The sequence below is a fragment of the Harpegnathos saltator genome, unplaced genomic scaffold (assembly GCF_003227715.2).
Source record: "Harpegnathos saltator strain DR-91 unplaced genomic scaffold, Hsal_v8.6 scaffold444, whole genome shotgun sequence".
Taxonomy (NCBI): Eukaryota; Metazoa; Arthropoda; class Insecta; order Hymenoptera; family Formicidae; genus Harpegnathos; species Harpegnathos saltator.
The window spans coordinates 39,198-53,239 of NW_020230255.1; the positions used below are offsets into that span (position 1 = coordinate 39,198).

General features: G+C 33.7%; 3 protein-coding genes across 7 annotated transcripts in view; 2 read left to right on the forward strand and 1 right to left on the reverse strand.

The window, feature by feature from the left end:
- Nucleotides 1-286: 286 nt before the first annotated feature.
- Nucleotides 287-2,440, forward strand: LOC105183995 (2-aminoethanethiol dioxygenase). Of its 3 annotated transcripts, none has more exons than XM_011142497.3 (3): nucleotides 287-334; nucleotides 806-1,199; nucleotides 1,894-2,298. In XM_011142497.3, exons 2-3 carry the CDS (start codon nucleotides 900-902, stop codon nucleotides 2,296-2,298), a joined length of 705 nt encoding a protein of 234 aa, XP_011140799.1. In that variant the 5' UTR covers nucleotides 287-334; nucleotides 806-899. The 3 variants fall into 3 exon arrangements, with proteins under 3 accessions (XP_011140799.1, XP_011140798.1, XP_025157520.1); XM_011142496.3 differs by lacking the exon at nucleotides 287-334 and adding an exon at nucleotides 354-460; XM_025301735.1 differs by lacking the exon at nucleotides 287-334 and having other exon boundaries at nucleotides 900-1,199; nucleotides 1,894-2,440.
- Nucleotides 2,441-9,553: 7,113 nt separating this feature from the next.
- Nucleotides 9,554-14,042, reverse strand: part of LOC105184001 (uncharacterized) — a 79,018-nt gene continuing 74,529 nt past the window's right edge. For both annotated transcript variants that reach the window (XR_003113389.1, XR_003113388.1), the window contains exons 3-4: nucleotides 9,858-10,374; nucleotides 9,554-9,787 (exon numbers count right to left, since the gene is read on the reverse strand). The gene's annotated coding sequence lies outside the window, so the exon portion shown is untranslated. The remainder of the gene's footprint in view (nucleotides 9,788-9,857; nucleotides 10,375-14,042) is intronic.
- The window catches only part of LOC105183994 (torsin family member), a 69,829-nt gene continuing 66,074 nt past the window's right edge, over nucleotides 10,288-14,042 (forward strand). Inside the window, exons 1-2 of one of the 2 annotated variants that reach the window (XM_025301723.1) lie at nucleotides 10,288-10,354; nucleotides 11,691-11,956. In XM_025301723.1, coding sequence (XP_025157508.1) covers nucleotides 10,300-10,354; nucleotides 11,691-11,956 — 321 coding nt within the window. In that variant the 5' untranslated portion in view covers nucleotides 10,288-10,299. Of the gene's footprint in view, nucleotides 10,355-10,416; nucleotides 10,757-11,690; nucleotides 11,957-14,042 lie in introns of those variants that run through there. The other variant, XM_025301722.1, reaches the window with a different exon arrangement.

Genomic DNA, 14,042 nt, shown 5'->3' on the forward strand with positions numbered 1-14,042 from the left:
TCCTTAGATGTCCTAACCAAAAAGGTTATTGGACAGAAAATTTTTTGAATGTTAAAATCCTTTGTTTTTCTTTCTTTCTCTCTTTCTCTCTCTCTCTCTCTCTCTCTACACATTGCAAATAAAACGAATACACCTATGAATGACATTCCTTCTCTAGAGATGAAACTGCATGGTTAATATTCGATAATACAACGTCCAATGAAAATACGTTTTCTTAACGTAGTACCCAATGAGCGTAGAGAATTGTATAATATAGTGATAAATATACCTCATTTTTATTTTACTACTCTAATCTATCTGTGTTTATACAATCCTCGAAAATATTCACAAAACGGTAACGATAAAAATTAAGTAACTTTATCATATGCTTACGAGTATATGAACAAGTTAATTTTCACGAGTTATCACTTTTTTAGAAACTATATTAGATCGTATATAATCTTGTAAATATTTGGCTATCGTAAGTACGTTTGTAAGTGATATAAATGTGTCCTACTAGTTCAGAAATTACGTGATATTTTAAAGATTCATTCAAACAAAGATAAAAGGTTGTTTTTTTGATGACAGATTGCATATCTCCTCCAAATGCATCTTTTTAGAAGTTGTTTTAAGCATATATAATATTAGAGAAGTTACACACACACACACACACATACATACGTGCGATAACTAAATGTTTTATTGTTCTTCAATAGTGTTTGAACTTCTTCACTTTTGCTATATGTGTATTATTATGTAAATGACAATTAAGGTTACGATATGATCGGTAAAAACGAAATAGCCAATCGTGAATTGCGTTTTTCAGATATACATCTTGATATTATAGTTGTTCATCTGAATGATGTTCAGCAGAAGATAAGCTTGATAAAAAGGAAAAATTGTATTAAGTTGTGATCAACATGGCATCGGCGGTCGAAATTTTAGCGAAACAGGCGATGAAGACATTTGGCGATCGCAGAAGTGTCAACTACAGACTTTGCCAAAAAAATTTAGACAAATTGTGGAGTCTAATGAACAAAATAACTGCTGAGGATGTAAAACTAGACAAAAGTATCCTCGACTTCGTCAGTGTACAGCCAGCACCTATGTGTGCGATGGACATATTCGAAAACAAAGATATAACAATTGCAATTTTCATACTTAAACATGGAATCACAATGCCTATGCATGATCATCCCGGAATGCATGGTTTGTTGAAGGTAAATGTCCTATATATTTGTTGCAATATCAATTGCAAGCAGATATAAGAATGAACTGTTATAAACACATTGTTCGTTAGAAAGGCAGTAATACAACTTTAATAAGTTTATGAAGTACTTTAATAAGTACTAAGTTTATGATTAGAAGAAAAATTTCTAGTTATAATAATTATAAGTTATAATTACAAAATATAATTATATAAAATAATTTATATGTAATTAGAGGTTCCACAAACAGAAATTTATAATCAGAAAATCTCTGAATAGAGGTCAGTTATCTATTTATAATCAATAAGTTTTTAATTAGAATTTACTGCTGCAATACTAAATAAGTATTGCATTTATAACGGATGAAGTTCAGCTAATTTTTGTGATTATTATTGTAACAAGTGTTGTCTACTTGCAGCTGACTTTACAATGAATATAAAGATATATAAGATATCAATTTAAAATGTTTATAGGTCTGTTCTCTTTAGCTAAACCAGATTGCACTTTTTGCATATTAAAATAAGTATATAAACAATGAAAAAAAGGATAAAATTACAGATTATAATTCTTCTAGATTATAGTTCTTCTAGTTGTATTAATAGGATTAAATCAATTAAACAGAACAAGCTTTATATGCAATAATAAGATACTAATCTGATTATATTCATAAATACATTGATATAATATGGAATATTAAAATATATAGGTGATCAGTGGTATAGTGGAATTGAACAGTTATAGTTTGAAGGCAAAAAGCGATCATATAATTAAGGCAAATGAAGAAATTGTGGCTGTTAGGCATCGGCCAGTTATTCTTCATAGTAATTCATCTGCTTGTGTTCTCACACCATCGGACAAGAATTTACATGAAATTTCTTGCATCAAAGGACCAGCAGCTTTTTTGGACATACTCAGTCCACCATATGATGTCGATATATTCGGCCATGGACCAAGACCATGTACATATTTTAAAGCTGTAAAATCTAAACTATGCACAGAATCAACAGATGTAATTGAGGAAGTGCACTTATCAGTTGTAGAAAGTCCACCAGATTTCTACTCCTCAAGTTTAGAATACATTGGTCCACCATTAAAAATATACAACGATTGAAACAATGTTTTTTTTATTTTCTACAGAATTTATAGATTTTTAATTCACTACATTCTTTCTTATGTACTGATCAGTATTGGGAAATAACTTGTTATATATTTATAATGCCATTATTAATAGAAGACTCTTTGTTCAGCAATAACTTGGTTTGTTTGTTGTTTTTTCAGTAGGAGATACAAAGTTATCTCATTGACTAGATGCTACATAGTCATTTAAATATATTTAGCTAATAAGATGATTTTGTCTTTTTGTTAGAGAATAACTGTATTCATTATGTTTTGACACTTATTTTTAAATAATATCACAATAATTAATCATTTTCGATTATACAACAGATTTTTTATATCATTTCATTATTTTAAATATAACATTATCTTTGCACAATATGTATCAATGTTGAAATGTGGAAAGATTTTAATATCTAACATTGATCTTGAATTTTCAATTTAGTCATTATTTGTGATTGTGACAAAACATTCACGCATATACCCAGACAGCACACTGATGTCCATTGGACGTCCGTTATATGTCCATTTTTTTTACAAAAGATGTCCATAGGACGTACGTTTGTCACAACTTCGGACATAGGACGTCCGATGGACGTACATCGGACGTCTTACAGGTCCGATGTCCAATAAGGACATCCTTGTTACGTTCAATTTATGTCCACGGACGTAAATCGGACATACGGACATAAATTGGACGTGAAACGTACATCCATTGGATGTCTGGTGCTGTCTGGGTACAGGGTGCGGCAAAAATACCGGACTGATGAAATATCAGGTGTAGTAAAAAGAAATCCATTATTTTTGCATGAAAGTGAAGGCTTTAATTACCATAGTTAGAATGATTTAGGTCAAATATGCGCCGTTTTGTTCGATAACTTGTTGCCATTTTGAAAGTAATTTCATTATGCCTCTCTCATAGAAGCCCTCGTCCCTATTGGCAAAAAATTGAGACAGTCGGTTTTCACAAGCCTCTCTTGAAGCGAATTTTTCACCAGTAAAATTGTTCGCCATGGACAGGAACAGATGGTAATCACTTGGTGCCAGGTCCGGACTATAAGGTGGATGCATAAGAACCTCCCAACCAAGTTCCCGGAGCTTCTGGCGAGTCACTATCGATGTGTGTGGCCTGGCGTTGTCCTGATGGAACACAATTTCTCTCCTATTGGCCAAAGCTGGCCGCTTCTGGGCGATTGCTTCCTTCAGACGGTCCAATTGTTGACAGTACAGTTCCGAGTTAAGAGTTTTGCCGTAGGGGAGCAGCTCATAGTAGATAATTCCCTGCCAATCCCACCAAACACACAGCAAAACCTTCCTGGCCGTCAATCCTGGGTTGGCCACCGTTTCCGCCGGCTCACCGCGATTCGACCACGACCGTTTTCGCTTGATGTTGTCGTAAGTGATCCACTTTTCATCACCAGTGACCAACCGCTTCAGAAATGGGTCGATTCTGTTGCGATTCAGCAGCGATTCGCAGATGGAAATTCGGTCCATGAGGTTTTTTTGCGTTAATTCGTGTGGCACTCATACATCGAGCTTCTTTTTGTATCCAGCCTTATTCAAATGGTTCCAAACGGTTTTTGTGCAATCTTTAGCTCTTGGGCAATCGAAACAGTACTTACATGACGGTCGGACTCGACAATGTCCATGATTTTATCGATATTTTCGACAATTGGCCTTCCAGTGCGTGGTGCATCTTTGACATCGAAATTACCGGAACGGAATCGACGAAACCAAAATTGCGCGTGATTGGCTGTTACAGTATCAGGACCATAAATACTATTCACATTTTCAGCCGCCTGGCTTGCGTTTTTGCCTTTATCGAAGAAAAACTGTAAAATATAGCGTATTTTCTCTTTGCTAGTGTCCATCTTTGACGCGCGCTCAAACAAAACTGAGTCAACTAATGACAAAACTGTCAGAAAAGTTTTTTTAGTACGAAATCTCATCTTTCTAACGCCATCTAGTGGAACCCGATCGGACTTATACAACGCGAGATACAGATAACTAAAGCCGTCTATTGAAAAAATAATGGATTTCTTTTTACTACACCTGATATCTTAAAAACAAGACATTTTAGAACAAAATGTTTCATACAAAAGTTGTAGGGTTTTAAAAAATACATCAAACGCCGATATTTATTTGACGTTGAGCATAAGCTTGGAGGGGCTCTCAAGTTTAGGTTGAATTTTTTAAACAGAACGTCCAATTTTTCATCGTATATTCTTGTAGCTTATCTCTGAGTTTTTCAAAACACTAAGAAAATTGTTTTTTATTAAGTATTTTTCGAAAAATGAGTTGATGTTCAAGTACCGCCAGCATTAGCATGGTATTATCCAAGGTGTACCGCATGGAGGTGGCTTGGTGTGTGTCCATATACGCGTGCATGCGTGCGCATCATGGACACACTGCGATATATCTAGGATAATGCCATGCTAATGCGTTTGATGTATTTTTTAAAACCCTACAACTTTTGTGTAAAACATTTTCTAAAATATCTTGTTTTCGAGATATTTCACCGGTCCGATACTTTTGCCGCACCCTGTATAGTATATGTCAACGCGTGTGTATGTGTGTACAGTAAGGATGGGCAATTATCGACTAATGAATCAGTATGATTTGTTTTCTAGCAAATTGATTATATTTTTGATGTTTTTAAAGTTGATAGTACCTTTTTTGGTTCGATGCTACTTTATTATTATTATTTTATTACTAGAAGTCATGTTTAGTTAGTATCTTTTATGGATATAGTATTATGGATATCGTATCTATTATGGGTATAGTATTATGGATATAGTATTATGGATATAGTATTATGGATATAGTATCTTTTATGGATATAGTAAAAATAGACATGAAGTTCAAATCTAAATGTCATTGCACAATGCCAGGCGACAGATAATAGGAGCAGGTAATAGAAATAAGGAATAAGAACAAAGGGTTCCAAATTTGACTATACAGGGTATTAGAAAAGTCTGGAAACGGTCAAATATCTGGAAAACGAAACGTTTCTGAGAAAAATGTTTCGAACCAAAGTTGTAGGGTTTTAAAAATTCTATTGAATGATCATATCCGTTTGACCTTGAGTGAAGGGGTCAAGGCGAGGTCAAGGCCAACATGATTTTTTTAAATGGAACACACCATGTTTTATTACACAGTATTACACAATATTAAAGATGACAGCGAGACGTTTTCAAAGCACTACTTGATGACCTATTTTTGTTGAGAATTATCTGAGTTATGACCTTTAGAATTTACGGTACCGCCAGCATTAGTATTATCCAGGATGTACCGCGTGGAGGTTACATGGTCGGACTTTACACCACTGTGTATATGTGTGTGTGTGTGCGCTCGCGCATGTGTGGTCAACAGAGATCAGGACTCCGCGGTTCGTCACTCCCGCAGTATTTAATGACTCCGACCCTCTCTGCTGTATGTGTGTGCGTGTGCGTGTGCGTGTGTGTGCGTGTGTGCGTGTGTGCGTGTGTGCGTGTGTGCGTGCGTGTGCGTGTGTGTGTGTGTGTGTGTGTGTGTGTGTGTGTGTGTGTGTAAGAACAGAGAGAAGCCTGAGCGGGTATGGCTGCATTTACAGCGTTATGGAAAAGTTGGCTGATTCGAAGCGTCAACTGGGTCCATTTTTCATGGACATGAACTACTAAGCAAATGTCCACGATTTGTTGGTACTATTCCGTGCTATGTCCATAATTATTTGGTTTTGTTCAGTGCTATGTTCACGAGCGAGCTAGATTAGTTAGATAAAAACGAAGAATCGATCTTTGTCTCACCACCAGCGAATAGACAATCGCGACGAAGCGAACCAGCAGCGATGTTATTGTAAGGCAGACGTCGCCGTCTCCCCTTTCACCCCCTTGTTTTCCTTCCCACATTGTTTTATATTCATAATTCGGGAAGAAAATAATTTCGAGAGTTCGGACGATTTCTAGCAATGACGCGACAGAGATAACGCGCGGCCACATTAATTTGTCATGACTTTTATATTACTTATAATTACATAAACGCCCATATATGCAAATTATAGATAATTATAGAATATTGCGCGTATGTTTTAATATTGTACAATATGGTATATAATAACAACTTCATTTCTTGCAGTAATTTTTTTAAGATCTTCGTTGAGGTCGCGAATTAATTTTTTTCTTCATCAATCAATTTTCTGCAAAAATTACGATTTTTTAAATAAAATATAAAATTTTTCTCTTCTCTTCTCTCCGAAGAGTTAATTAAAAAATATGCACTCCACAGAATCAACTAAAAAATGTGTAGTCAGAAGAGTCAATTCAAAAGTGTACTCCGAAAAGTCAATTTAATAGCGTATTCCGAAGAGTCAATTTGAAAGCGTACTCTGAAAAAACAAATTAATATTGTAATCCGAAAAGTCAATTTATAATAGAATATTTACTTCGATGATTCAGCTAAAGAAAAAAACATTTATTTATTATTATATTCAGAGAATAATATTTAATTTATTATTTATACTTATCTTACTTATGCTTACCCTACATATGCTTCTTTGAATGACATATTTAATTTGTTGACTGATTCAGATTCAGATTTGTTAAAATATCTCTTATGCGCAACTCTTGAACAGGTAGGTAGTAAAATAATTTTCTTTCTTTACGAATTTTATAAACTTTTCACGAACATAAAAATTGAAAGATTCTCAGAGGACAAATAACTTTTCTTGAACATTTAAACCAAAGGAAAATCTCTTCCCATTAATAAAGAATGAATAATTAATAAAGAATGAATAATTAAGATCTCACACAAGAGGAATCTTCATTCTTGAAATCACCGTGCGATTTTGCTTTTAGAAAAGTATAATATTGATGTAACAGTAACAAATGCTATCCAAAAACGGTGCAAATCTTAAATGTTTTTGAGAAATGTAGTTTTAAGTTTAGTCTTTTCTGTAAATGTCGTTATAGCAGAAGAATTACCAATTTGCTTCAGTAGCGCAGTGGATCAGGCTTTGTGATATGAGCGTTGAGGTTGTTCAAGTGTGTTATTTTTACTATCACAGGGAGAACTATGTAGAATGTATAATAATACGCAGACAAATTCTTTACATAATCATACTTATTTCTTTTAGCATGAGTAAAAATGATCAATGCTAACGTGATAAGTATATCGCAATTGTACGTGTACGCAATTGTACACATACACACCCACGTACACACGTATACTAATGATGTCAAAACCGAACAATTCGTGAAAATTTTTTATTGATCGCAATTGTACGCAAAGACGAAAGAGAAGTACACGGGTCTCCGCGGGTATCTCGTCATATTAATTGTCTATGAGCTGATAAACAATTGATCTTCGGTATTTACAAGTTACGCTTGTCCGCAGCTTGTTCGGTTTTGACATCATTGGTATCAGTGATGCGAATTTGGTGACGGGCTTACACGAGGATTCTCCTCCCCCCCCATATACGCACACAGTCAGCTCGGTCAATCCGTGTGAGCCACGCGATCGGTTATTGTCGACGCGCCGAGCGAGCGAGAGAGAGAGAAAGAAAGAATATCATTCCCTCCTTGTCGCTCTCGAGCCCTCGTTCTCGCTCAGCGAGCGAACCTAATTCTTTCTTACCCATAATCTGAATCGCGGGCGCGACTGTCTCTCCTTTCCTCTCTGTGACAATACTGAAAGTTTTGTCTACTCGGCGCACCTAAATTATTACAAATAATATTTTATTATTAATAATATTATTTGTAATATTATTATTTGTAATTTTATTTGTAATTGTATAATAAGATTACAAATAATACAAATTTTTACAAATATTATTTGTAAAAATTTATATCATTCGTAATATTATTTGTAATAGTATTAATAATATTCGGCGCCAAGAAAATGAAATATATTTTATTAATTATTTTGCGGAGTCAGGCAGGTTCACAGGTTTGATTATTGAATTGTTTAATAAGGCGCTTTTTCGCGACTGTTTGATATCGCCCTCTGCATCCATTTTTATCCGGGAACTATTTGCTGCATCCATTTTCTGGCGTGCCGGTAAAGTCTCCACTTGGTGCGAGTCCGTGCTACGTTCACTTTCAGTTGCACGGCAGTGATGGAAAATCGGTGATGGGCTTGCCAGCGAATTTCCCCCACCACGCACGCACGCACAGCCGACTCGGTCTATCTGTGTCGAGCACGCGCTCGGCAATCGTCGGCGCGCCGAGCGAGAGAGAGAGAATATCGTTCCCTCTTTCTCACTCTCGTGTTCGCTCGGCGACACGAGCGAGAATATTTTTCCCTCTTTCTCGCTCTCGTTCTCGCTCAGCGACGCGAATTAGGCTGATTCTTTCTCGGCTATAATCTGAGTCGCGGGTGCGACTATGACGATATTGAGAAGTTTTTCCTATTCGGCGCGCCGAAATTATTATGAATATTATTTTATTATTAATAATAATGTTTATAATAATAATATTAATAATATTCCGCGCTGAGAAAATGAAACATATTTCATTAATTGTTTTGCTGAGGCGGACAAGTTCATAGATTTGATTGTTGTTGGGAATTGTTTAATAATATTTGAAGAATAATTTTAAGTTGTACAAAGATGTAGAATAAAATATTATAAAAGTATTATAACAAAGTCAAGAAGGTACGAAATGAAACCTTCTTGCTTTCATTACAATATCCTCTGAATAAACAAATACTCTTCAAACAGTATTAAACAATCCTCAAAAACAATTACATCCGTGAAATCTTCTGTTTGTGCGAAAAAAATTCATAAAATACATCTGTTTCGCCGCGCTGAATGAGAAAATCCTCAGAACAATATTATAACATTGTTCTGAGCACGTAGCACGGACTCGCTCCAAGTGGAGACTTTACCGGCGCGCCAGAAAATGGATGCAGCAAATTCCCGGCTAAAAATGGATGCAGAGGGCGATATCAAACAGTCGCGAATAAAGTCACTAAATATATAAAGTACCGCAATCGTCCGCCATTTTTATTCCAACTGTATACGGTTCTTTGAAAAGGCCTATGGGTGCGATTCATTACACGCTGCAAATACTCTGAAACAATGTATACACCAATCATGATTTCTCTTTGGACGTTTCAAAGCGTTTACAGCATTTAATGAATCACATCCTTTATTTGTGTAAATATAATGTGTAATTAAGAAAGAGAGAGAGAGAGAGAGAGAGAGAGAGAGAAACAATAAGTAACGTTTATAACTTTTTTTTATTAATATAACATTTCATAGCAACACTACGGCTATTATTGATATTGATATTTGGCTCGCTGATATAATCTTTTTTTTTAACGAAAAGTGTATTCGCGCTATAACAAAAGTATATATTTTCCACCTCAGTGGAATTTATTGTAGCTTCTGGCTGTTCGGCTACATTTTCAGCTGTGTGCTTTTGCAGTAAATTCGGTACTGTATTTGGGCGAAGCAGTTTCCTTCCATCCGCTCGTTCATTTTCAAATTGATTGTTGTCAAAATGTACCTACAATATTTATGTAATATTTATAACTGCAATACATTATTTTCTACGCGATTATAACTATTAATTATACCTCACAAACATATGCCTTTTCGGGCAATGTGTTTCGTCCAATTAACGTAGCCCATTTCTCTCGACGTGCTTTATTCCTTTTACTAGAAGGTAAGCAAAATACTCTAAAACCTTTCTCTGTCCGATTGTTGCATCCATTCACGCAACAACCTGTCATTTTTTCTTTTTATTACAATCTCGTATCACAATCTCTTCACACCTGTCAATATGTGACATTTCTTACACGAGAAACAACTCAATAGCTGTTTGTAGAATTGCACTTAGTGTGTAGATAAGTTGCACGTTTGCACTAAGTACACTTCCGACGCCATTTTTATTCCATGTCGTTTACCACGGATTGCGGTACTTTATATATCTAGTGGCTTTAGTCGCGAAAAAGCGCCTCAAGCAAAACGCGGCCGTGGCCGCTCTCAGGTTTCTCTCTAACGTAATCAATGTAGTTGATGACCATTTTTTCAGGGGGCGCCACATTTTCTCAAACCAAGTCCATTTTCGCCGGTAACCACTTTAAGGTTTTTCTGTGTATACATGAAAAACAAAAATTTTTATTTTATTTTCTTCCGATTTATGTGTTTAATTTAATTTATTCAACTACAATAATTGTTTATTGGAATGCAAACGTAACTTGGGATATCTTTTGTCATGTAAAATGTTGGAGAAAAAAAGATAGCTATAAGAGACAGTAAAATATTATTGACTGGTATTCATTAAGAATGAAGTTTGCTCGTTTCATTTCTATGCTTTTGTTTATCTTAATCTTTTTGGTCCTCGTGCAATGTGAATTCATAACGTTTGGCGTAGTCGGTGCATTGAGCGGTTTAAGTTATTATGTGTATGATTATTACAAATGCGTATATCAGGAATGTTGTACAGACGAATATATTCTTTCCGATATAGACAGTAAGTTATAAACGTATACTCTTTTACTGTTAGTTTATAACCGTTTATTAATTATAAACATATATTGCTTATATATAAGACTATCATTGATTTGATGATTGATATTGTCATGATAGTTTATTCATAGAAATCTAATTCAATTTTAAATATATCCCAGTAAATACTAACAGTAATGTTACATCGATGTAGTAATTTTTTATTTTCCAATATAATTATTTAATGATATATATTGCATTTACATTGTTGAGTGGGAAATTATAACATTATTGTCATTTTACTGATGGTTTGTATTTACTAAGATGTGAGGATATATTTTTATCTTGATACTTTACCAAATATAGAAGTGATATTTAATTTATATTTTTTGAAAGTACATATATATTTATTTATATTTCTCTTATATACACATATATAGTATATATATACAGTATCTAAAAATTCAAGCATATATATTATATTCAAATTGAGTAAAAATTAACAGAATACTTTACTATTTTATAAACAATCATATGAAATTTTGAAATATTAATGAAAGAAGAGGCTTATTGACATATGTAATGCCATAGGATGAACTATGAAGGCATAATCTTTTTCAAAATAACAGACCTTTTTACTATTTCTCAGCCTAGAAAATAGGCATATGGATCAGCTTCACACATCATTTTCTGTGTACTTTGTATACTATACTTTTTGTAGTCAATCAATATTTATGTTTATACTTATATTGATACTTATGTTATACATGGAAATATCTTGAATTATTACTAAATAACCTGTTTGTGTATATGTTATAATCATAAATCTTCATATATTGCTATGTTCTTTTCTGTTTATTATAGTTATATAGTGAAAAAATTGTTCCTACTAATTATTGATACATAAACATACGTACAAAACATTTCTGTATGTAAAAATGTATGTAATAAAATTATAGGACTGGATTATATGCTTACTGCCAATGTGTATGGTCAACAGATTGCTCACGAAGCAATTATAAATGCATTGCGTGGGCACTTCTATACTCATAATTCACCTAAGGCACTTGTCATGAGTTTTCATGGCACACCAGGAACTGGCAAGAATTATGTAGCACAAATGATTGCTATGGCTCTTTACAAAAAAGGAATTCAGAGCCAATATTATTATTTTTTCAATGGCCGCAATGACTTTCCTTTGCAACGGAAATTGGACGATTATAAGGTATGTTTAAACCATTTAGAAACAATTTTATAGAAAATGATGGCGCACATGTGCATGTATGTATAAATGGGTACAAACGATACTCTTATGAATGGCATTAGCCATTTTGTGATATTTCAATAATTGGCAAAAATAATTCTTGGATATATTTTGAAAATCCTGTACTTCCAGTCTCTTTAAGATACAAACGATGTAAAGAAAGGTAGATATGAATATAAACAATGCTCTTTCGAATGACGTTGGCTGTTTTGCGATATCTCCAAAGTTGGCAAAAATATATCTTGGACATATTTTGAAAATTCTCTACTTCTGATCCCTTTGAGATACAAATAATGTAAAGAATGATATAAACAAGTATAAATGATGCTCTTTCAAATGATATTGGCTATTTTTGGATATTTTATATTTGCTTACTGGTTATTTCTCCTCCTCCCTCTATCTTTTTATTCTTTGAGGTACAAACGAAATGGAAAGTAATATAAAAATAATAAAAAATAAATAGATACAAGATAGATTTAATAAATAGATACAGATGAAGTACAGTTGAATCGTATTGCTTTTTTATCATCAAGTTGCTTGCCAAGTTTACATCAATAAGAAAAGCTTATAAATTTTAATATCAGTAGAGATTTTTATACTTTATACATATTCGAATATTCTTGAAGGAACATTTGTTGCAACTCTGATAAAAGAATAAAGAGCAATCAATTGAAAATGATTACATCAATTTTCTATCTTTGTTATGAATAATAAATTGATAAAAATCTGTTGTAAACACATGACAGATTTTTTATGTTTCTTTTTTTTAAGTATTATTTTTACAATATCTACATTTCTAGTTTTGTTTCTTATCATGTTGTATCGTATTTCCAGCTTTTTTCTTTTTTGGTAATTATTTGAAATAAAATTTTTTTCGAACTTCGATATTTTTTTGCAGTTTTCTTGAAAAAAATCTTTGTTGTAACTCTAATAATGATAATCAATCGGGGGAGCCTGAAAAATATATAGATGATATATCCATATATTTTTTTAACCTTATCTAATTTATTTAATTAAAATTATATGTATTTGCATTATATCAATCATTTTCAGGTCTATATGTTGTATTAGGTCATTAAGTGAAATGTCCGATTTCGAATCAAAAGTTTGATTTATTATATCTCAAACCAGAAATAATAAAATTAATCAAAGTATGCGCCTAAAGTATCGACACAATTCTGCCATCTTAACCCTTTCGCTCCTAATGCCGGCTATAGCCGACATCCACCAGAGAGAAGCCTGAGAGCGGGCATGGCTGCATTTACAACGTTATGGAAAAGTTGGCTGATTCGCAGCGCCAACTGGGTCCATTTTTCATGGATATGAACTACTAAGCCTATGTCCACGATTTGTTGGTACTATTCCGTGCTATGTCCATAATTATTTGGTTCTGTTCTGTGCTATGTTCACGAGCGAGCTAGATTAGTTAGATAAAAACGAAGAATCGGTCTTTGTCTCACCACCAGCGAATAGACAATCGCGACGAAGCGAGCCAGCAGCGATGTTATCGTAAAGCAGACGTCGCCGTCTCCGCTTTCACCCACTTATTTTCCTTCCCACATTATTTTATATTCATAATTCGGGAAGAAAATAATTTCAAGAGTTCGGACGATTTCTAGCAATGATGCGACAGAGATAACACGCGGCTACATTAATTCGTCATGACTTTTATATTACTCATAATTACATAAATGCCCATATATGCAAATTATAGATAATTATTGCGCGTATGTTTTAATATTGTACAATATGGTATATAATAACAACTACATTTCTTGCAGTAATTTTTTTAAGATCTTCGTTGAGGTCGTGAATTAATTTTTTTCTTTATCAATCAATTTTCTGCAAAAATTACGATTTTTCAAATAAAATATAAAATTTTTCTCTTCTCTTCTCTCCGAAGAGTTAATTAAAAAATATGCACTCCATAGAATCAACTAAAAAATGTGTAGTCAGAAGAGTCAATTCAAAAGTGTGCTCCGAAAAGTCAATTTAATAGCGTATTCCGAAGAGTCAATTTGAAAGCGTACTCTGAAAAAACAAATTA

Bases quoted from the DNA above. Each gene is read 5' to 3' on its own strand.
- LOC105183995 (XM_011142497.3), top strand. From the start codon at position 900: ATGGCATCGGCGGTCGAAATTTTAGCGAAACAGGCGATGAAGACATTT. The intron at 1,200-1,893 runs GTAAATGTCCTA...TAAAATATATAG, and splicing joins GAATGCATGGTTTGTTGAAG to GTGATCAGTGGTATAGTGGA.